Source organism: Mastomys coucha, unplaced genomic scaffold (genome assembly GCF_008632895.1).
Source record: "Mastomys coucha isolate ucsf_1 unplaced genomic scaffold, UCSF_Mcou_1 pScaffold5, whole genome shotgun sequence".
Lineage (NCBI taxonomy): Eukaryota > Metazoa > Chordata > Mammalia > Rodentia > Muridae > Mastomys > Mastomys coucha.
This window is the reverse complement of record NW_022196911.1, coordinates 105,022,736-105,047,838: the sequence shown is the minus strand read 5'-3', so window position 1 is coordinate 105,047,838 and position 25,103 is coordinate 105,022,736. Positions and strand designations below refer to the sequence as shown.

Here is a 25,103-nt window from a genome sequence, read left to right as displayed (position 1 = left end):
TCAGGGGTTCTAGAACAGGTTAATGATGCCTAGCACATAGTAGGTATTCAGTAGCTGTAAGTGGTTTCTTTGGTTCAAAAGAACACATCTCTCCCTCTAGAGTGGTACCATGTCCTTTGAGGGACACTGATACTTAAAAGAGGAATCAAAACCTTTTGTATTCTGTCCATTTCAAAATGTCCCTTCCTTGGACTCTAGCAGAGGCCTGGCAGGGCTCTCTCACAGGCAGGACAGCAACCCTACTTTCTGTTTGTTTGTAACAGTTGCAATTTAAAAAAACTCCTCATAACTGATACACCCAGGAGGTTTCGATTTGTGCCAGTATCTTATACATTATTGTAAACTGTTTTATCATGAAGTGCCACCTGTTTAAAAGCTGAATTCCAAAAAGTGCCATCGAGTTTCTAACACTCGATGCGTTCTCCAGGCTTCCGCTTGCCCTCATCTTCTCCCAGTTCAGAGTTCCCTAACTGTCACAGTTGTGAAGAAGGGGCCTGCAACTGACCACCCCAGGGCGGGGCTGTAGCTCAGTGACTGAAGCATGCTAGAGGGCACGCTAGAGTGCACGGGCTTGCTTGCTCGCTAGTGCCAAAGAGAAAGGGGAGAAAAAGAGGGAGAAACATTTAACCAGCATCAGTCTTACATTGATCAGTCAGATTCCAGCAAGCTTCACTGAAAGTTCAGTAAGATCCTAAAAAATAAGTTACTTGGGCTGGGGAGATGGCTCAGTGGTTAAGAGCACTGATTGCTCTTCCAGAGGTCCTGAGTTCAAATCCAAGCAACCACATGGTGGCTCACAACCATCCGTAATGAGATCTGACGCCCTTTTCTGGTGTGTCTGAAGACAGCAACAGTGTATTTATGTATAATAATAAATAAATCTTAAAAAAATAAGTTATTTTAAAGTTAATGAAAATTCAGTAGATCCTACTTCAGAATTATGACTCTGGTCACTCAGGGAATGAAGCTCTGGGTGCTCACTTGACATGAGCACCTGGTCTGATTTCCCTTAATGATAAACAGCTACAAGCTATGAGATGAAACAAAGCCTCTCTCCCCAAGTTGGATTTGGTCATGGTGTCTTCTCACAGCAATAGAAATTCTACCTGAGACAGACAAGAAACCCTTGATGTTACAGTCCAGCAGTCCCAGAAGGGGAGCTGGGCAGGGGTATGATTATGCAATGGGGAAGAATACTTTTTTGGCTTTTAAGTAGGGGGAATCTTACAATTTGGAGATAGCCTTTTGCTCAGTGTCTATGAGACTCCATGATAGGCACCAGAGGGAGGGACCAAAGCGTCACTCTGTGACAGGGCAGCTCAAGGGAGAGAGGCTCCTGTCTCACGCTTGCATGGCTTTCTGTGTCTTTATGGTAGGAGCTCCTGTGCCAGCAGAGATGATCTGTTCATCTCTTATATGACTAATGGTGACTGTGAGGCAGACATATCTATGATGTACACGTTGATCCTACACACACACACACACACACACACACACACACACACACACACATTCTCCACTCCAAAGAAGTCTTAGTTTAATGGAAATGAGAAAATATGCTTACAAGTATTTATAACAAAGATGATGTTTTAAAATCTCTAGCTGGTAGCTATTAGGAGCCCTTAGGATGAAGGCTCAGTGGTTAAGAGCACTGGCTGTTCTTCCTGAGGATGTGGGTTCATTTTCTAGCACCTACATGGTGGCTCACAACTGGCTATCACTCCAGTTCCAGGGGATCCAGTGCCTTCTTTTGACATCCCAAGGGCAATGCACACAGATAGTGCATAGGCATATATATAGGCAAAAAACTGATACACACAAATAAATAAAATCTTAGTTTTTATTATTTTATTTTTATATGTATGGATACTTTTCCTGCATGTATATCTGTGCACCTGTGTATGGGGACCATGGAGGCGACAAGAACGTATTAGATTTTGTTGAACTGCAATTACAATTACAGATGATTGTGAGCCACCATGTAGGTGCTGGGAATTGAACCTATGTCCTCAGGAAGAGCAGCAAGCACTCTTAGCCACTGAGCCAACTCTTCAGTCTAATAGATAAAAGCTTTCGTTTTTTGAAAGGAAGCCCCTAGGAAGGAAACTACTGCCATGGACTATGAGCTTGATGCCACCCCGCAGGCCTGGGCTGGGAAGCAATGCCAGTTGGGATGAGAGATGGAATACAGGACGCAGGTGTCATCTCTGCTCAGGAACCATACAGAGTCAAGAGACATAGTGAAAAAGCATCAGACCGAATACCAGACAGATTCTACTTATATAGCACAGCTCTATTTGTCTGTTAGCTCCTCTTTCTCTTCCTTTGTAATATATACATTGCAAAAACTCTGAATACTTCTCTCAACCATAAATGGCAGTCATGCAGAAAATATAAGGGAAATCCACGGAAGAAAAAAAAAAGAAAGCCACATAATAAAGCTGAAATAAATTCAATACAAAATATACCACAATCCACATGGAGATACAGGTCAGCTGGCCTGAAGCACACTAAAGAATAGCTCATGAAATGCAGTGATGTGAAGTGCATGACAGGAAGAAGCAATATTGCAAAGATACCAATTATCCTAATATAATTCATACATTCAGTGCAATACAGCCAGCCAATCAGTGGGATTCTAGAGAAGAAACACTGGGGGCTTAGGGCATGAATTACATGCCTAAGGAAGGCCTGGTAGTAATCAAGGCAGTGATGGGAGGAGCCATCCCCAGATGATGTCACTTGCACATCTGGGCTCTCTAACCATCAAGCTGAGCTGGCCTGCACATCAACTCTATGAGGTAGGCATTAACCATTTCAGGGTAGGGCCCCAGAGGGGACAAGTGAAGGCGCTTGCTGGAGGTTCTACAGTGGGAGTGACGGAGCTGGGAGTGGACCTGAGCAGCGTTCCTCAGCACTTGTAGTATATAACGGGGAGCCACGCGAGGGAGATGGGAGGAAGTAAAAAGTTCCAAGTAGATTCACATTTATATGGAAACTTTGAGTTTTGTTAAAGATGAGTTTTTTCTTAAATATGGGAAATATGTCTCAGTCAAAAATGATATTAAAAACTATCTATTTTGAAATAATACTAATAAAGCAACATTCCTACAATTCTTACAACAAATGACCTGATATTCATTTGCTTAAGACAACATGAATTTGCTATCTTACAGTTCTATAAGTTGGAAATCTGAGGGATCAGCTGGGGATATGGGTATCAAGAGGGCGGAAGTCTGGCTCCGGTCCTATTTGGAGCCTCTGAAGAGAACTTTTTTCCTTGCCCATGCATGTTTTTGGGCAAGTTCAGTTCCTTACAGGTATGTTTCCTTTCTGGCTGCCTTTGGTCCTTGTAGAGCTGCATGCCTTGCTCATGAGCTGCCCCCTCCGTCTTTAAAGGGAATGCCGTGCTGTCCTATTGCCCCTCCATCTTTAAAGGGAATGCCAGGGCTGAAGAGATGGCTCAGCGGGTAAGAGGACCAACTGTTCTTCCGAAGGTCCAGAGTTCAAATCCCAGCAACCACATGGTGGCTTACAACCACCCATAATGAGATCTGACGCCCTCTTCTGGTGCTGTCTGAAAACAGCTACAGTGTACTTAATTATAATAATAAATAAATCTTAAAAAAAATATATATCTCTAAAGGGAATGCCATGCTGTCCTATTGCCCCTCCGTCTTTAAAGGGAATGCCGTGCTGTCCGATTGCCCCGTTCTGCCTCCTGCCATGACCTTCCTATGGCTCCACTCTTGGTTTCTGCCAGAGGAAGTTCTCTGCCCACTGTAATCTTCTGTTTGGATTGGCACACCACTTGGGATAATCTCTTTCTAAGGTTACCTTGGTCTTTTTTTTTTTTTTTTGAAATCATACCCACAGATTTCAGGGATTAGAGTAAAATCTCCACTGGAAGTCATTCTGTCTATCATAACCTTATGTCACAGGGTATATAGTAAATGATAAATGTACCACACAGAACTCTGTACTTCATTACCTGGATCAGGAGAAGTTTCCTAAATAAATCATCCAGAAAGTCATCTAGAGAAAGATGGCTAGCTGACCCTGTGTCACAGCCGCAGCTACTCAGCAGACTGTCTAGGATGAGGCAGGGAGATGGCACACACAAGGTCTGCCGTGATCACAGAGGAAGTTTTAGGCTAGCCTGGGCAATTTAGCAAAACCCTTTTCAGATAAAAGGAGGGAAGACGGGAATAAGCTCAGTGGAAGAGTGTTGAGCATGTGTAAAGACTAGGTTCTATCTTAGCACACACACACACACACACACACACACACACACACACACACACATATACCCCAACTCAAAACAAAACAAACACAACCCAACACGCAAAGTATTCTCAAAACACTACAATACTGAGTAAAAAAATTAAAAGAATAGTAACTAGGAATATTTGCAATTTACTTAACAAATCCGTAATATACGGAATATACCTTAAAAAGTCCAATAGGTCACACTAGGGAAGCATTAGGAAGGGAAGCAGATGCTGGGCTCCCACTGTGACAATGGGACCTTAGACTATCCCTTCCCAGTGTGCTTCAAATCCCTATAGAACTGCCTGGGCAGAGCAGAATCAGCCTAGATCTCGTAGAACCAGGACTAGCACTAGGAGCAACTCAGGTAGTGGGCGTGGCCAATGCCTAGAGTCATGGAGGAGAAACTGAATAGATGGTTTAATAGTGTCTCACCCATGAAATTGCAGTCTGGGACTTTCTAGGGGGCAGTGTCTGGTAAAAACCCATGCTTTGGGCATACACCATAAGGTTGCATTCTGTGAGTAGGACTTGGAAACAGACCAGCTCTTTCCGGTGACAAAGTGTGGTTTTAGATCATCTTAGTCCTGAAAATGAACTGGAGTTATTCCAGATTAAGAGTGCTGCTACCTGACTACAAATGTCAGTTCTCTCTGGAAGAAACAGATCATCCTAGGCCTTAAATAATTTCTATAAAGTTCCTTATGAAACATCTACACTCAAAACAAACCAGTTCAAAAGAAAAGTGATCAAGTCCCTCCTGCCCAAATTTGCTTTAGATTATGGCTATCAAACATTTAGTTTAAAAGAATCAAGATACATGTGCAACAGAATTAGGAAAATTATTGTGAACTTTGGTACAAAATAAAAAAATTAAAAAGAACGGAGCAGAAATTCTAGCTGAAAAATATAATCAATATTTAAGATTGGCCTAATAGAAGATTAGATACAGCTAAGGAGAAAATTAGTGAACTAGGAGCTAGACAATGAAAAAGGAATCAGAATAAGTTCAGATTCAGAGAACAGGGCTAGAAGGTTCCCACACAGATGAAGGGCTAGAAGGTCCCCACACAGATGAACACAGGCGTGCACACACAGATGTGCACACACAATACTACACTTGTTATAGAATATTTATAATTTGATAAAAATATTTCAACATGAAAGATTACAGACCCAGAATGAAGCTGAAGGATGAACCCAAGGCCACTAGGCAGAAATTTTAGTTCTTAACTACTTTCTCAGCTCTTTGGCAAATATATCTAAAAATATCTTATTTTTTTATTTTCTGAGTATGAATATTTTGTGTTGCATGTATGTCTGTTTACTACATACATGTGACATTGGAGGGGTGGGGAAAGAAGGTATTAGATACTCTGGTAACCAAATTATAGATTTTATTTTTAATCATTTCTCTCCTCTCTGTCTCTGTCTCCCTCTCCCTCACCCCTCCTCTGTGTGTGTGTGTATGTGTGTGCGTATGTGTACGTGTATACGTGCAGGGGTAAGTGTTCATGAGTGCAAGTACCCATGGAAGCCAGAGGAGTTAAGATTCTCTCGAGCTGTAAGCCATGGGACACGGGTGCAGGTTCTTTGTTAGAGAATTATATGCTCCCATCCATTGAGTTTTCTCTTCCTTTTCTAGTCCTTCTATCCATCCATCATCCATCCATCTATCCATCCATCCATCCATCTATCCATCCATCCATCCATCCATCCATCCATCCATCCATCCCTTCCTCCCTTCCTTTTTGATTATTTTGAGACAAGGCCTCATTCTTGTCTGGCCTGGAACTTGCTATGTAGACCAGGCTGGCCTCAAACTCATAGAGATTGGCCTGCCACTGCCTCCTGAGTTCTGGGACTAAAGGCATGTGACACTATACCTGATTCTTTATGATTTAGTAATCTAGCACAGCATCTACATGGATGTAGTTCACTGTACTAAGACAGTTCACTCTTACATCCACTTTGACTGGTTTACAACTGATCAACCTCAACAGCCTCTACTCCTGATGACTCTTTTTTTCAACAGGAAAAGGAGATATTTTTGGCTGGACTAAAGTGAAAATGGAACTAGAGTTGGTGGCATTTTTGTATGGGTGCTTTCTCTTCTGAACATACAGGCCGGTAAGTAGTCACCAAGTATCTTGCTCTTGTCAGCGTGCTGCTTTGCCCCAGCCTCCTCACCATCTCTGCTTATCTCTCCCCTCATTTCCTCTTTCCAGCTGTTCACTCAACTCCAGGAATTCAGGGCTTTGTGGCTGCCAGAAAAATGAGTCTCAGAGACACAGCTCCTTTTCCTCATCCCGGGAGACCCCGTCCCACACCCAGGCCAGTGCGTCACAATTCTTGCCCATTGATTTTAAAAGATGGTAAGGAAGCAACTTGGTTTTTGTTTTTTGCTTTATAATTTTTAGAGTCTTCATGATTTATTGGTTTGGAATAAATCATTTGAGGATTAAAAAATGTCTTAAAATGTTCTAAAATTAGACCCAAACTATCTAATAAAAGTGAGAAAATATTGTCTAATTACCTCACTAGAAGGGTATAATGTGAGCTCCAGCCTAGATAGACAGCCTAGCGTAGAGTGCACCAGTGCTGTGTTGGAGCCTGTGCAGTCCCACAGGGATCCCCCAGTCCCTGGGGAACTCTTCATCATCCCTAGGGGTTGCTGCAAGGACAGAGAACCACTTCAGCAATGCAGAAAATGTTCTCTGGACAAAGAGCTGCAATGGTGTGGTGGGTGCCTGGCTGATACTTGCAACTGATATGTCAGCAAACCACAGGATTAAAACCACGCACCGGGCACATCGGGGGTCCCCACCCCCTCTATCGTCCCCAGCACAATACGACCACTGAGGTTCAAAACAGACTCTGGAAAGCCAGGAGGAAACATGGAGCATATTCAGGCCAGGAGAGAGCTTTTGGTTTGCCTCAAAACCGCTCTGTGATGGCTCTGAACCGTTTTTAGTGAGGGGTTTAGGGACAAGTGCTTGACTCGCCTTGCTACTGACGTCTCCTGGACAAAGTGGTTTATAAGGAACATTCTGAGATATGTATTGCCATAAAAATATATTGTCCCTGACACCAAGTTCAAGTGTTTGAGACACACATTAGTCAAGCTCATTGAGAAGATGTGGCCAAAGTTAAATGTGTTTCTATCGTTCATAACAACCCCAGCCTTAGGATGATGCCTCACGCCAGCTGTCTGGGAACAAATGCATTTTGTTGGCACAGGAACAAAAGAAGCAGTCTGAATTTTGTAAATAAACTGTGGTTATTAAAATTACTTGAAAAAAGCCAGAATAATAACCATTAAACATGAAAAGTCAATAAAAGTCTTTGAATTATATTTCTGTTGCAATTATTATTCCTGTTTTCATAATGTGCTCTGGGAGAAAGCATAGTTTAGAGTTGTTAGTACTTTCAAATAGAGTTCACTGCAGATGAATTAGCCCACAGCAGCCAAGACTGGGAAGTTTTAAAATCCATTATGGAAAATGGGGAAATTAAAGGCTTGGAAATCTGCAGAAGACCAATTCTTCCTTTTAACAATTGTCACGATTATTGCTTAATCGATTTTCTGTCTTCACAGCACCGTCTTCTTTAAGGCTGCCCTTAATAGGGCTCTATGGATTTGTTGGCTGCCCTTGATGATGACGCAGGCGGTTTAACGATAAGAATGCTATAAAGTGAAAGCTTTGAACACATTGATTTGGGTTCTGCTCTATCCATGTTATTCCCTGGCAGATCACTGAGCATTGTGGGAGGCAAGCAGACTTCTTGGGAAAGACAGACCCTTGCAGTTGTAGGGGTACAAAAGGTGGAAGGGTCTGAGACACTGCAGGGGATTCGGTGCTGTTACCACCTGAAAGCCACTTAACTCTAGAAGCCCCAGACTTCCTTCACCTCCAGGACCTAGGAAGGAAGAGGCAGAATGTTCAGCTTGTCTCTAGAGACAACACAGGACTACTGAATGCCCTTTCACTCTGGCTTTCTCAGGACATTAATTTTTTCCTATTATTATTGGGTGTGTATGATGTGTACATGGGCATAAGTCAGCCATGAGATAGTTTGTGTGTGTATGTGTGTTTATGTGTAAATAAGAGGACAAAATTTTGAGCTCACTTCTCTCCTTCCATTGTGAGTTGAAGAGACTGAACTCAGGTCATCAGGCTTGACCACCAAGTGCTTTATCTGCTGAGTTATCTCACTGGTCCCTGAGAAGCAATTTTAAGAGAAATTCAGAAGGAACATCTGCCCTTCTTTAGAGGTGAGCAGAAAGGAGGGCAGTGTGGAGAGGGTACTGGCCTCTGTCTCAGTTTTCCCCAGTTCCCAACCCTTTGTGCTATCTTGTTTGGGGAATTACTGAGGGCCACAGAGGCCACGAGGAGCCATGAATGATCATACCAAATGAAACGACCACCTCAGATGAGAAGCTGCAGTATTATTTTCATAAAAGTCTAGACAAACATAAGCCTAGAAAGTTACTTAGACTACATTTCGGAGGTTAACACCAAAGGTAGCTGTGAGCCGCGTTCAGGCAATGAACAGTCTTCGGCTGCAGACCCCCTGCAGCATGGGATGCTCGTAGTCCTCCTTCCTGCTTTCTCTTCCTAACCCCCCACCCCCACTCCGTTACTCTTTCCTTCCTTCTTTCCTTCCTTCCTTTCTCCCATCACACTTTCGGAGCACCACATGGGGCGGGCACAGGGCTAAGTGCTGACAGACCTAACACAGTTCCAGCACCCAGTCCCACCCTCAGAGCATAGTCAGTATCCAAGGAAGCTGGATGGGAAAACCTTCAATGGAGACCACAGAAATTCTACAAAGCACAGAAAACAGAGGGAAAGAGGTAGGGGATGGGGGGTAGAGGGGAAGGTTCAGTATGGGGTTGAAACAACAATGCCTCCACAGAGTGATCCAAATGGTTCACAGATGTCATGAAGTGGGAGTCCTTATCCCACAGAACACAGTCTGAGAGGAAGCACTCTTGTTTCTGTGGCATTAAATCCCCCAAGCTCTGATTCTTTTTTATCTGCCTGTTTCTTGAGTCCCTTGAGTTGGTCCTGATCATGCCCACTCAGGACCTCTTGGTACTCATGCCCAAGAGTACCAAGAAATAATCATAGTAAAGTCTATTGTGAACCATCTTCTTATTAAAAAACAAACAAACAAACAAACAAAAAAACCAAACCAAACCTCAGATAGTCTTGATACATTTCTTTCTTACTCCTGCTTCCACATCTGCATTTTTGTGAATTTTTCCTTGTAAGTCTTCCTATCTACCCTTTCTAGTCTCTGTGACATCACCTCTGTGACATCACCTCTGTGACATCCATCAACTCTGTGACATCATCTCTGAGTCATCAACTCTGTGTCATCAACTCCGTGACATCAACTCTGTGACATCACCTCTGTGACATCAACTCTTTCATGTTTCTCTTAGAACTTGCAATGTGAATTTCAATGCTATAATGTCTGAATGGATCTCTCATCCACTGTTGCTGATTAATCTTTTCAAAGCTAAACTAGATTGTGTGGCACTCTCTGTTTGAAAGAAGTCTCCAGTGGCTGACGATATTCTGACAATGATTGAAATGCCCTAGCACCACATCTAAGAGCAGTCACCAATGACCTGACACACACCACATGCTCAGTGAAGAGCAGATAAGTCAGTGACAGTGAGGGTCTGTCTGTCTGTCTGTCTGTCTGTGTCTCTATCTCTCTCTTAGTTGATGAATGAAAGCAGTGTTCTGGGTCCTGTTTTCCTCTTTACTGATGTAGCCCCTGGCCAAGACATGACTTAATATCCCCTGACCACTTCAGAGTCATTTTGCTTCACAACTCCTCACGTTCTGTTTCTTAATGGGAAAGCCTTCTCTCTGTTCATTTAATGTCCAGCTCAGAGGCCCCCTTCCTTCTCTGCTATGAACAACTAATTGCACACACTGCAGCTGCATGTTTTATAGTGTTTAAAGTATTTTTACATCTACCATCTTGTTTTGATGTTACCAAGAGCCCTGTGGGAAGAGATTACTAACAGTTTATGGATGAGGGAGGAACTTGACCAAGAACATAAGGCTAGTAGAGACAAGAATGGGTTCAGAACCACAATGCCTTTAACTGCTGCATTGCGTTCCTCTCCTAGGGTCTTGATGGGACAACCTCAGACATAAGTGCACAGTGACCCCTGAGACTAGCTTTGGTCATTACATTCTCTCTTAAGTTAACCAGTGTGTTTAGTCCTTAATCATGAAGCTGGGCCTACAAAACTGTGACTGACAAGTGAGGGCTGAGTGACTTTTAGAAATAACATATTTGAAAACAGCTTAGGAACTATCTGTTCCTGTACTTGGATACATCACACACTCTTAGGAGCAAAAGTAACGGCCATCAAAAAGGCTAGCCACAAAGCTAGAGTGGCCTCCAGGGACAATCTGAGGCAGTGGGATAGGTGGGAACCAGGAGCTTTTCATTGAAGGCTTTTGGAAAAGGAAGTGTTCTTTCCTGACAGCCGTGGAAGGAGCTGCTTTGCTCCTGGCACTCTTGAAATGACACCCTGCCAATAGGGACCTGGGAACCCAACCTTGTCCTGGTTGAATCCTCCTACTCTCCCAGGGACCATGAAGATGTGAGGTAGAATCAAGGCTCTTGTTCTTTCCATTACTTAGCCTTGTGGAAGCAAACACTCCACTTTAATTCCCCTCCTGGAGTCCACACTGACACCCAGCTTCTTCATTCTGTGAGTCTTGATGGCAAGGTCTACTGACCATATCTTGAAGTCTTCTCATACCTGCCACTGTCTTGGGTGGAGCTCCTGTGAGGACTAAAATGGCTGAGTGGCTCTGGGCTCCATCTTCAGCTCAATATGAAATGAATAGAAAAGAAAACAGTATCTTGGGCTGGCGAGATGGTTCATCTGGTAAGAGCACTTACTGCTCTTCTGAAGGTGCTGAGTTCAAATCTCAGCAGCCACATGGTGGCTCACAACCACCCATAATGAGATTAAATCTTTGGGCTGGATCGAGCAGGGCTGACCAGAGCGAGCAGAGGTCCTAAAATTCAATTCCCAACAACCACATGGAGGCTCACAAACATCTGTGTAACTACAGGGTAGTCATATACATAAGATAAATAAGTTAAAAAAAAAAGAAAACAGTATCTCTTCTACAACATGTTCAGCACTCGAGATTATTTATAAGGAAGTCTCTCAAGTGTTGGCTTTAAAAAATTAACTTATTTAAATTATGTTTTTCTGAGAAACAAAGTGATCAATGTAATCAAATATGAAAAAGGAGAAAGTCAACAATGTATCAAGAGACCATGAGACCTAATGAAATCTTTCCTTAGCCACTGGCAAAATCAATGAAATCAATATGAAAGCTAATTATGTTTTCAACTTTCGGATGGCCAGTCTGAAGCAGGGGCCTTGTTGCATGTGTCTACCAGTCACTGTAGCAGGGCAGAATCTGACGCCTCTCAGTTATAGAAATATGCTTTGCACAGTGTTAAAATACCAAGTAAGGGTTTAGCTTTTTTCTTCTTCTTTTCTCTATAATTTGCCAGCTTAACAATCTATTCTCCTTGTGAATTATAAAACATTTGGTCCCAAAGATGAGTTTTAGTTTTAGCCATAATGTTCTCATGTATACCTGAACTCAAGTGATAGATAGCATTTTATGTGTTACTGAGATGGAAAAGAACATGCAGGTGGGAGGGAGCAGAGTGGACCCAGCCCTCTTGGGTCATCTGCTTCAGAACCACACACCAGAGACAGCACAGCCTTCCTGGAGTGCTGTTTCTTTGCACAAGGAAGAAGTCTGATCAGAGCTCCATTCCCTCGCCCTTTCCTGCAGTTGTGGGTTTACTGCCCAGATCTTATCTGGATTAGCAGCAACACTAACTCCTGGTGTAGATAACTATGATGGTGACTGGACTTACTTTACTATTTGAGGGTTACAGGAAGGATCATATTCTGTAAGATTAACTTAGGAAACTAGTAAATTCTCATTCTAGTTCTCTGACTGCACATGTGGACCAGGGCTTCCTTTGGACCTACCCATGAAGGTGTGCTCTGCAGCTACGCCTGGCTTGCGGATCTGCCACTGGAGGAGACAGCGAAGAGCTGACGGCACCAGGGCCAGTGGCACCAGGGCATAAAGGATGCCACCCATCAAGACCTGATGAGAAGCAGCCTTTTGTTTTTAATTAAAAACATAGCCTTTAAAATGCCTCATTCATTTTTTTTTTTTTTTTTTTTTTTTTTTTTTTTTTTTAAAACAAGTAAGTTATAAAAAGCAGCCTAGGAAATTGTCTTTTGTAATTCTGCCAGTTTCAATTTGATTTTTTTTTTTTTTATGCAACTAGTATCAGGACAATCACATTTAGTTGACAAGAAAAAGAAGAAAGTTCTAAGTAGCTGTTTTCTGTTCAGCTCAGCTGTTTGATTGGGTGATGTAAGGCTAGCTACTGCTACTGTAGCCGCTTTGATGGGTGATGAAAAGGCAAGGCACATTAGGATGCTGTCAACATTTCAGATACCCGAGGTCCATACAGAAGCAGACCCTAAGAAACCATCACCCAGGGAGCCCTCGTCCTTTTAACTGATTGATTCTCTTGGGGTCTTCAATTGAAAGGGGGAACATGAGTCAAATTTAGATAAAATGTTAAAGTACAGATGAATATTATTTATTTATTAAGATGTATTAAGTACAGATTCCTTGCTATTCATTTTTCTTGAAACAACTGGCCTTTCTGTCCCAGCTCCATCCTAGGACTTGTAGAAAGGACCTAATTCCTTATTGTGGCAATGACTAAGGAACACTCAGCTTTATCTATGGGTATTTCCCGATGTTTCTTTGGTAAACTGTAACCTAATGGGAGATATCAGGAATTGGTGTAAGAAATATTCTAAAAGGCTATTGTCACTGCAAACATGAAAGCAACTTTGATGATCAAAAAGAAGTCAAGAAAAAAAAGGCTGAAAGTAGTTCCTGAATCCTTCCCTATTGTTCATCTGGGATTTCTTGATTTCCCAACTCTCAACATATTATGGAATTTTCTGTGTGAAGTTTTGCCATGAATTTAAGTGGTGTCAACAACATTTTACCTGAAGTCACATTTTACCAAAGTAGAGAGGCCACAGCCCTCTAGGGAGCCTAGAGAGTTTTGTGTTTTTGAAAAGCTTGTTTTTAAATGACTTTGGTCAGGAGTGTCTTGGACAGAGAGCGGGGTTCAGGTGACCTTTGTCAGGTGACCTTCTGCACAAGTAGACCCATGCTGCTTGGGCCTGCCTGCCATTGCACTCCCACTGAGGAGAGTGTGTTCACTTCCTGTGCCCCATGCACAGCTCTGCCTGTAAAAGGTCAATGGCATCAGCTACTGTTGTGGGCATTATGATTTCAAGGCTTACTCTTTTGTCATCCTTAGGCGTCTGTGATTTGAACCAGCATCAGTATGTTTGTCTCTTCCTTTCGTATACTAACTGGAAATGGGTGCAAAGTTGTCAGAGAGGAACAAAGGGCTAGATTTCAGATGGCTTATGTTTGACACACTTCTACTAGGTGAGGTCTTACATGGCTATTGGTAAAATGGAGATGGCAATGCTAACTTTCGTTGGACACAGAGAAGATTAAATGCTTCTTGAACAATGTCTGTCCCTTGTAGACATTTGGAAAGTGTGGGTGTTTTTTTTAATCAGAGTATTTTACCTGTTTTCAACTGTATGACAAGGATACCATATAATACACAATATAGACATTCATGCACATGCATGCATGAAAATAGAAGTATATATGTGAAACAGATTATACAGGGAAGATACTATGTCATGACAAGAAGTTATAGGAAGTCAGATCATGCAATAAGTTTTAATTTTTTAAAAGTTAACTTTTATGAAATTAATTTTATAAAAATTAACTGAAGTTCCATTCTCCTGCCAGCTCTCCTCCCACCTTCATCAGACCTGTTAATCTGGAACCATACAGGTTATCCCCCGACCCATCTACCCTGCTTGCTGAGTCCCCTAAAGCAAGCCAAGCTGTTATCCCACAGGGACCTCCATTCTTCACTCACCTCTCCTTTCCTCTTTATTTGACAAATGGATCCTGAACAATACAGGTAACCTTCCCTCCCCCTACCCATCTTCCCTGAGCAGACTCATTGCCCGGTGGACTTCCATTTTCCCTCCACCCCTCTGCCTACCTTCATTGGATATGGAGCTCCTGAACTATGTATGCAGATCCTGAGCCATACAGACCTGCAAATCCTGAGCCATACAGAGCTGCAGATTCTGAGCCATACAGACCTGCAGACCCTGAACCACACAGACCTGCAGATCCTGAGCCATACAGAGCTGCAGATTCTGAGCCATACAGACCTGTAGATTCTGAGCCATACAGAGCTGCAGATTCTGAGCCATACAGACCTGCAGACCATGAACCATACAGACCCACAGATCCTGAACCACACAGGCCTGAAGATCCTGAGCCACACAGCTCAAGGATACCCATCAGAGACATACCAAACCAGGTCCATTGAGGTTAACCTTCCTCCTAACACCTAGCACAACAAGAACATCCAGGGACCAAAGCTATCCAGATGGCTAAAAGCCCATGAAAGAACACAATCTAAAAAAGCCAGAGCACTATGACACCTTCAGAGCACAACTATACTACAATAGCAAGCCCTGGCTATCCTAATACAAGCAAACCACAAGAAAATGACTTTAAAGTCAATACTAAAAAAATAGAGGCCTTTAAAGAGGAAATGAATAAATCCCTTACAGAAATGAAGAAAAATACAACCAAACAGGTAGAAGTTTTTTAAAGAGGAAATAAAAAAATCCCTTAAAGATATATAAACAAATATAATTAAATAGATGTAGGAAAGAAATAAAACTCTACAAGATCTGTAAGTGGGAAGAGAAGCAATAAAGAAAACACAAATTGAGGAAATCCTGAAGATGGAAAACCTAGGGAAGAGAACAGGAACAACAGATGCAGGAATGACCAACAGAATACAGGTGATGGAAGAGAGAATATGAGGTGTAGAAGATACAATAGAACAAATTGATACATCAGTCAAAGAAAATGTTAAAGCTAGAAAATTCCTGACACAAAACATCCAGAAAACCATAAAAAGACCTAACCTGAGAATAAGAGGAATAGAAGAAGGTGAAGAGTCCCGGCTCCAAGGCCCAGAAAATATTTTCAACAAAATCATAGAAGAAGACATTCCTAACATAAAGAAAAAGATGCCTATAACCATACAAGAAGCTTATAGAATACAATTAGACTGGACCAGGAAAGAAAACCCTCCCACCACATATAATCAAAATAGAAAATCTATAGAACAAAGAAAGAATATTAAAATTGGCAAGGGAAAAATGTCAGGCTTATCAGAATTATACCAACTTCTCAACAGAGACTCTAAAAGCTAGAAGGGCCTGGACAGACAGATATCTTGCAACCCCTAAAAAACCCACAGATGCCAACCTAGACCCAGCAAAACTCTCAATCATCACAGATGGAGAACACAAGATATTTCATGACAAATCCCAATTCAAATATTATCTATCCATAAGTTCAGAAAATAGTACAGAAAATACTAAAAGGAAAACTCCAACCCAAGAAGGATAAATAGATCCAAGAAAACCCAGGAAATTAGCTAATTCCATACCTGCAAAACAAGAGAAGCACACGTGCACACACACACACACACACACACACACACACACACACACACAAACACACACACACACACACACACAAACACACACACACACACATACACACACACACACACACACACACACACATCAAAATAACAGGAAATAATCACTGGTCATCAATATCTCTCAACATCAGTGGACTCAATTTCCCAATAAAAAAGACACAAGCTGACAGAATGGAGGTGAAAACGAGACCCTTCATTCTGCTGCATACAAGAAACACACCTCATCAACAACGATAATTATCTCAGGGGAAAGTAAACAGACCCAAGAAACAAGTCGGAGTAGCCATTCTAATATGTAGTAAAATAGACTGTCAAGCAAAATTAATCCAAAGAGACAGGGAAGGACACTTCATACTCATCAAAGGAAAAATATATCAAGATGTTATCTCAATTCTGAACATCTATTCCCCAAACACAGGGGCACTCACATTTGTAAAAGAAACAATGCTAAAGCTTAAATTGTATATCGAACTCCACACATTAAAAGTGGGAGACTTCAACACCTCACTTTCATCAATTGACAGGTCATCCCAACAAATCTAAACATAGAAATAATAAAACTAGGGGCTGGCGAGATGGCTCAGTGGGTAAGAGCACTGACTGTTCTTCTGAAGGTCCTGAGTTCAGATCCCAGCAACCACATGGTGGTTCACAACCACCCGTAATGAGATCTGATGCCCTCTTCTGGAGTGTCTGAAGACACCTACAGTGTGGTACACCTGAGCAAGTTGGGCGGGAGCGAGTGGGGCCATCCTGAGTTCAATTCCCAGCAGCCACATGATGGCTCACGGCCATCTGCACAGCTACAGTGTGCTCATACACATAAAATAAATAAATAAATCTTTAAAAAAATTAAAAAATTAAAAAAGTAGAAATAATAAAACTAATAGACATTATGAATGAAATTTACCTAACAGACATCTATAGGATATTTCACTCAAATACAAAAGAATATAATTTCTTCTCAGTACCTCATTGATGATATATGTGGTCAGTAAGCTTTAACAGATAAAAGAAAATTGAAATAACGCCTTGTATCTTATCAGACAACCATGAGTTAAAGCTAGACTTCAACAACAATGAAACATCAGAAATCCTTACTTGATGATGTTCTCTGGGTCATAACTAAACAACATAACTAAATTTATGGGACACAATGAAAGCAGTGGTAAGAGGAAAGTTCATAGTACTAAATTCCTCCATAAAGACATTTGAAAGTTTTCATAACAACAATTTAAAAGTACACCTGAAAGCTCTAGAAAAACAAAGAAGTAAGCACACCTAAGAGGAGTAGCAGGCAGGAAATAATCAAATTCAGGGCTGAAACCAACTGTTAGAAACAAAGAAAACAATACAAAGAATCAATAAAACCAACAAGATAGGCAAATCCTTAGCCAAACTAATCAAAAGACAGACAGTATCCAAACAAACAAAATCAGGAATGAAAAGGGAGATATAACAACAGGCACTGAGGAAATTCAAAGAATCCTTAGGTCTTTACTCCACAAAATTGGAAAATCTTGAGGTGATGGATTTTCTAGACAGATACCACTTACTAAAGTTAAGTCAAGATCAGGCAAACTATTTAAACAACCCTATAATCCTTAAAGAGATAGAAGCGGTCATTAAAAGTCTCCCAAACAAAAAAAGAGCCCAGGGCCAGATGGTTTTCTACCAGACATTCAAAGAAGAGCTAATATCAAGACTCCACAAACTATTCCACAAGATAAAAACAGAAGAAACACTGTCAAACTCATTCTATGAAGCCACAGTCACACTGATACCTAATCCACACAAAGACTCAACAAAGAAAGAGAACTTCAGATTGATTTCTCTTATGAACATTGATGCAAAAATAGTCAATAAAATACTCTCAAACCGAATCTAGAAGCACAGCAAAACATCATCCATCATGATCAAGTAGGTTTCATTCCAGAGATGCAGGGATGGTTCAATATATGAAAAGCCATCAACATAATCTACCATATAAACAAACTGAAAGAAAAAAAATCACATGATCATCTCATTAGATGCTGAAAAAGCCTTTGACAAAGTCCAACACCAATTTATGTTAAAAGTTTTAGAGAGGTCAGGGATACAAGGTACATACCTAAACATAATCAAAGTAATATACAGCAAGCCAAAAGCCAACATCAAGGTAAATAGAGAGAATCTTAAAGCAATTCCACTAAAATTAGGCACAAGACAAAGTTGTCCAATCTCCCTCTATCTCCTCAGTATAGTACTTGAAGTTCTAGCCAGAGCAATAAGACTACTAAAAGAGATCAAGGGAATATAAATTGGAAAAGAAGTCAAAGTATTACTATTTGTGGATAATAAGATAGTCTACATAAGCAACCCCAAAAGTTCTATCAGAGAACTCCTACAGCTGATAAACAGCTTCAGCAAAATGGCTGGATTTAAAATTAATTCAAAGAAATCAATAGCCCTCCTTTATACAAATGATAAACTGGCCAAGAAAGAAATTAGGGAAATAGCACCCTTTACAATAGCCAAGAATAATATAAAATACCTTGGTGTAACTCTAACCAAGCAAGTGAAAGATCTGCATGAAAGAACTACAAGTCCCTGTAGAAAGAAATTGAAGAAAATATCAGAAGATGGAAAGATCTCCCATGTTGATGGATAGGCAGGATTAAAATAGTAAAAATTGCCATCTTACCATAAGCAATCTACAGATTCAATGCAATTCCCATCAAAATCCCAATTTTTTATAGACCTTGAAAGAGTAATTCTCAACATTACAGACAATAAAAAAATTTGGGATAGACAAAATAATCCTGAACAATACAAGAATTTTGGGAGGAATCACCATCCCTGACCTCAAGCTATATTGCAAAGCAATAGTGATAATAACTGTATGGTACTGGTACAGAAACAGACATGTTGATCAATGGAATCAAATCAAAGAGCCAGAAACAAACCCACACACCTATGGCCACTTGATTTTTGATTAAGAATCCAAAACCATATACTGTCAAAAAGAAAGAATCTTCAATAAATTGTGCTGGTCTAACTGGATGTTTACATGTAGAAGAATAAAAATAGATCCATATTTATCATTCTGTACAAAACTCAAGTCCAAGTGGATCAAAGACCTCAACATAACCCCCCCCACCACACTAAATCTCATAGAAGAGAAAGTGGGAAATAGCCTTGAATGCATTGGTACAGGAGACAATTTCCTGAACAGAATACCAATGGCTCAGTGTTATCTAAGACCAACAATTGATAAACAGAACCTCATGAAATTGCAAAGCTTCTGTGAGGCAAATGACACTGTCAATAGGACAAATGGCAACCTACAGATTGGGAAAAGATCTTCACAAACCATACAGCTGACAGAGGGCTAATATCTAAAATATATAAAGAACTCAAGGTACCAGCAACCCAAATAACCCAATTAAAAGTGGGGTACAGAACTACACAAAGAATTCTCAATAGAGGAATCTCAAATAGTTGAGAAGTGCTTAAAAATGTTCAAAGTCCTTAGTCATTTGAGAAATACAAATCAAAATAACTCTGAGGCTCCATCTTATACCCCTCAGAATGTCTAAGATCCAAAACTCAAGAGCGAGCTCATGCTGGCAAAGATGTGAAGCATCCTCTTTCATTACTGAAACCTTTACAACCACTTTAAAAATCAGTTTGGTGGTTTCTCAGAAAACTAGGAATAGTCCTACCTCAAGATCCAGTTATACCACTCCTGGGCATATACCCAAAAGATGTTCCTCCATTATACAAAGATACTTGCTCAACTATGTTCATAGCAGCTTTATTCATGATGACTAGAAACTGGAAACAACCTAGATGTTCTTCAGCTGAAGAATAAAGAAAATGTGGTACATCTATGCAATGGGATACTATTCAGCTATTAAAAACCAAGACATAATGAATTTTGCAGGCAAATGGATGGAACTTGAGAATATCATCTTGAGTGAAGTAACTCAGTCTCAAAAGGACATGCATGGTACATACTCACTTAGAAGTAGATATTAGGCAAAACATGCCAGATAGCGATCCTACACTACACATACTCAAAGAAGCTAAACACAAGCAAGGATGTAGTAAAAAGAAACCCTGGGACTGGACTTCTTAAATATTCTTTACTAAAGAAAGAAGAAGCTGCCATAGAAGAAGAAGATGCAAGAGAGAGAGAGGGGGAGAGAGAGAGAGAGAGAGAGAGAGAGAGAGAGAGAGAGAGAGAGAGAGAGAGAGAGAGAGAGAGAGAGAGAGAGAGAGAGAGAGAGAGAGAGAGAGAGAGAGAACATACTGCCATGGGGTAGGAAAAAAGAAAACGTGGCTCTCTGGGCTGGCCAACTGGAGCTAAGTGCAGCCCAGATGAAACATAGTAAATAATAATTTGGTGTTATTGACAGGGAAATGGATTCTAAGTGCATGGAGGGCAGGCAGCTGCCCAGCTATAGTGCTGTTTAAGGCATGTTTAAAAATAAGGAGGCTGTGTATGTCTTTCATTCAGAGACATAGATGGTCTAAGGCAGGTAGAAACCGTATGCCTGGATTCTTAATACTTTTAACTATACAAGGATGCTTGATTCTCACTTAGAAGGGGAATAGTTATAAGAAGCAGATGGGGGGAGGAAACTGGGAGGAGGGATGTGGAGGGGAGTGGGGAGGTTCAGGATCAGGTGTGAGAAGGGACAAGAGGGATGACCAGACAGCCACAAAAATGTATGGAAGCCTGCATCTCTAGGAAGAGACAGAGACCTGGGATAAGGGAGGTGCCCAAGAATCAATGGATGTGTCCTTAACTATGACTCACAGCATTGGGGATATGGAACCTGAACAGGCCACTTCCTGTAGCCAGGCAGGAACACCAATGGAGCAACAGGGACACCAACCCACCCACAAAACTTTCGATCCCAAATTTATCCTGTCTACAAGAAATGCAGGGATGGGGGATGGAGCAGAGACTGAGGTAATGGTCAACCAATAACTGCTCCACTTGAGACTCATCCCATGGGCAAGCACCAATCCCTGACAGTCTTAATGATACTCTGTTATGCTTACTGACAGGAGTCTAGCATGGCTGTCCTCTGAGAGGCTCCACCTAGCAGCTGACTCGGATAGATGCAGACACCCACAGCCAAGCAGTGGATGGAGCTTAGGGACTCTCATGGAAGAATAGGAGGAAGGACTGCAGGCCCCAAGGGAATAGGAACTCTACAGGAAGACCAACAGAGTCAACTAACCTGGACTTTGGGTCTCTCAGAGTCTGAACCATCAACCAAAGAACATATATGGGCTGAACCTAGGCCTCCCTGCACATATGCAGCAGATGTGCAGCTTGGTCTTCATGTGGCTTCTGAACAACTGGAATGGGGCTATCTTAAAAGGTGTTGCCTGTTCATGGGGTATGTCTAGCTGGGCCGCCTGTCTGGCCTCAGTGGGAGAGGATGTGCTTAGCCTCACAAACTTAATGTGCCATGGTTTGGGGCTATCCAGTGGCTCCGCCCTCTCAGAGGAGAAGGGGAGGGGAAAGGAAGAATTGTGGGAGGGAGTGACTGGGAGAAAGCAGTGAGTGGGATGTAAAGTAAATAAGTAAAATAATAAAAAAAAATTAACTCAGAATGGATCAATCCTTGAATGTAAAATAATAACAACAACAGCAACAACAACAACAACAACAACAACAATAATAATAATAATAATAATAATAAACCTATAAAACTTCAAGGCAGAAAAGCAGAAAATCTGGAAGTTATTGTTAGGAAAAAAGTTCTCTAGATTGATACTAAGAACATTATCCGTAATGGGAAAAGCTGATAAACTGAACTTAACTAACACCTTTTGGTTGATGAGTCTGTTAGAATGCAGAGACTAGCTGTCGGAAGTGGGGAAGCATTGACAACTCTACACCATTTGGCCCTACTCCCTGCCCTGAGCCTCTTTCTGCCAATATCTCCAGAGATGAACAGAGCTTCCATTACCAGATCTGAATACTTACATATTCCAAAAATCAAAACGACCCATCCTGAGCTCCTGTATTGAAGTTTCCTGGCACAGCCGAGGTATGGCCGTGTGTCAGTACTCCTGGCGGTTTGTGCATAGTTTCTGGCACCACCAAGGAACTGGTAGCAAGAACATACCCAGAAGCTGAGGACAATGTATCCCCAGGTTCTCATCAACACTGTTGGCCACTGCTAAAGCTTTTAAAGTGTCAACAGTGCCATGTACAATAATTCATTAAAACTTAAGAGTTGAGTATAAATAAGCCTGTCATTTGAAAATAAAATAGTTTAGTAGCTATTGTTACAGTCAGCTTATTTTATTAGCATAATGGAAAGAAAGAGAACATTAAAATGGAAAAGAAAACATGATTTATGCCTGTAAACTAAATAATGTCCATTTATGTTATGGAGCTTCATCCACCCTGAAGAGAAACCAGAATATATGTCCACTTATTTTTAAACAATGGTGTAGAAGACATTGCCAGCTGCCTCCCCAATATCGATTTCTCTTCTTCTCTGTTTTTCTTTCCCTTCCTTGTCTAAGTCCACCATCAGCTGGTGAGTCCAGTTGGCAGTGCTCTCAGTCCTCTAATCCTTGATTGGGCATGCTAAGCTAAGCATGTGACCTGCTGTAGCCAATAAAAGAGGCAGTGGAGTGATCTAAAAGAGTTCCTTATTCCTCAGAATATTGTAGAAACCAACTACCTTGTGTATCCAGAGAGTGCAGGAATAGGTGGGATACTGGCATGCAGCCATCTTGGAATTGCTTTGAGAATTAAGCCACTAGAGGAGGAAGAGCCACCATAATGTCAGAGATGCGGTCTACATTATCTCTAGACCTCTTGTTTTATGTGGTGATACTTGCCCTTGTTTCTGACTATCCAGTGGGCGCTCCTAGCTGATACACTGTTACAGTCCCTGAGCTAGAGAAGGAAGGAGCACCAAGGCGGGAAGGACCTACCTGTTCCTGTGCCTCCAGTTCTTTGTGCTGTAACTTTTTCTCTGCACTTCGCACCTGATTAGAGCGGGTTTCTAGTTCATCTTGTAAAGCCTGAAACGGTGTAAAAAAAAAACAAAGCAACATAAAAAATTAGTGTACGTGAAAAACTAGCTCTATTCCATGAATTGGCATTACCAGGGTTCAGCTCTTGGCTTATTACTTTGTTTCAAAGAGTTTCAGACCAAATCGTTTGCGCTTTAGGAACACCTACAATAAAAACTCACAAATGTAGCTGAGTGGGGTGGCATATGCCTGCAATCTCAAAAGGCTTAGGCAGGAGGATTGCTGAGAGTTCAAGAAAAGTCCAGGCTACACAGCAAGACCCTGTCTCAAAATGCCAAAAGGCCACAAAAAAGAAAAGAAGTCCTAATGTGTAGAATAGACAAATTAGAAAGTTTCAGTTATTATCACATCTCATATCCCAGCATAGGGCTCCAACCATGTAATAGAGGAGGAAGTTTTTTTTTTTTTTTTTTTTTTTTTTTTTAACTAAAGCAGCCCTACCAGTAGAACAATGAAAAGCATTGAAATGTGTAGGCATTGTGACATCTAGTCAACATGACATTTAAAGATTATAATTATTAATTTATAGCAAACTTAAATGAATCTCCACAGAACTTCTGAGAGGATGGTGTGGAATTTGAAGAACTTGTACATTGTGAAGAGAGATGACCTTTCAATTGCCAAGTAGCTGTCACAAGCAGATCCTGGTTAATATGGGGAGGCTAGAAGCCATACACATATACAGTTGGTATCTTGTCAATCTTCACTGTAAGTGAAACGTAAACTAGAAAAGACGCAGAGCACATGAGGGAATCTTGTACTGTTATGAAACCAATGCACAAAGAGTTACAGTGAATAGAAGGCATGGCATAGTAAGAGCAAGGATGGTAAATAATCTAAAAATGAGGGTCATCCAGTCAGTATTACTGCATGATGCTGATATCGTGATAGGGGCCCTACCTGTCACGAGAAGAGAAACAAAGACCGCGTCTTGACTCCCAGGACCTGCATTACAATGTTGGGGGAGTGAGCAAAGAATTAGTGTGATAAGCATCCTTGGTCAGTGCAGAGGAAAACTACAGCAGAAGAGGGGAGAGTTACAGATGGTGCAAGAAGGGCTATCTGAGCAAATCTTTATAAGCAGGGAGGATGGAGCCACATGGATCTTCAGGAAAGGCTTTCTTACAGGCAGAGTGAAGGGCACATTGCATATGTGAAAGCTCTGGGGAAGCTACAGAGGTCACTGTGGAGATGGAGAAGAGGTGGGACAATGAGGTCTCAGGCTATGAGGAGTGTCCCAGGTCAATGGGGGTAGTTTAGGTTCCACTGAGATGGAAAGCTGCTGGAGAACTCTGAATAGGCACTGCTTTGGTCACAGACTAGACAAGGGCGAGGAAGGTGCGGAGGGGCTCACCAGGACCAGTTGGTTTCCTGGGAAAGAGTGATGGCGAATTGGGACAGGGTTGAAGCAGTTGGTGAATGAAATGCTGGGTGCCAGGTAGATTATGAAGGTAGAGTCATGGTCCTGAAGGGTTAGATGCAGAGCATGAGAAGAAACGAGGACCCCTGAGGAGTCTGAGCAATTAGTTCTAAGAGATGGTGCAGGTGTTCAGGAGGAAGCCCTGGACTCAGCCTGGAATATGTCTAACGTGCCTATCACATAGCTTACAGGTTCGGACATAATGTCAAATTTAGGGTTCATTAAAGATTCAATGTATTGGCACCTACTTGTGATTGTAGCACCCAGGAAGCTGGGGCAAGAGGGTCATAAGTTCAAGGTTGTCATGGGATATAGTATGATACTCTGTATTTAAAAAGAACAACAAAACTCAGCAACAACAGTAGACAACAACAAACTAAGCTAAAACAGACAAAAATTTCAATACAAGGTCTTTTCTACACACATACACACACACACACACACACACACACACACACACACACGAGAGCCATTGTTTTTATTTTGGGGGTTGGATCTTAAACCTCTCTGAGCATCTAATGAAAGCTATATCTGGTCACTCTGCAAAAGGAAAAGAGCAGGCGTATGGTGTTGCTTCTGACTGTAGGGATTGTTTGAAGCACATTCATGGGAAAAG

The 25,103-nt window shown here is 41.5% G+C and overlaps 1 protein-coding gene across 17 annotated transcripts in view; it reads right to left on the bottom strand.

Moving 5' to 3' along the window:
- Cep112 (centrosomal protein 112) overlaps positions 1–25,103 on the bottom strand; it is a 507,666-nt gene that overhangs the window by 104,335 nt on the left and 378,228 nt on the right. For 15 of the 17 annotated variants that reach the window (XR_004113083.1, XR_004113081.1, XR_004113080.1 and 12 more), the window contains one exon: positions 22,966–23,055. The exons of 1 other annotated variant lie outside the window; for it this stretch is intronic. Coding sequence is in view for 12 of the 16 variants with exons in the window: in XM_031350526.1 (XP_031206386.1) it covers positions 22,966–23,055 (90 nt within the window). In the remaining 4 variants the exon portion in view is untranslated. Of the gene's footprint in view, positions 1–7,530; positions 8,191–22,965; positions 23,056–25,103 lie in introns of those variants that run through there. One more of the 17 variants, XM_031350521.1, reaches the window with a different exon arrangement.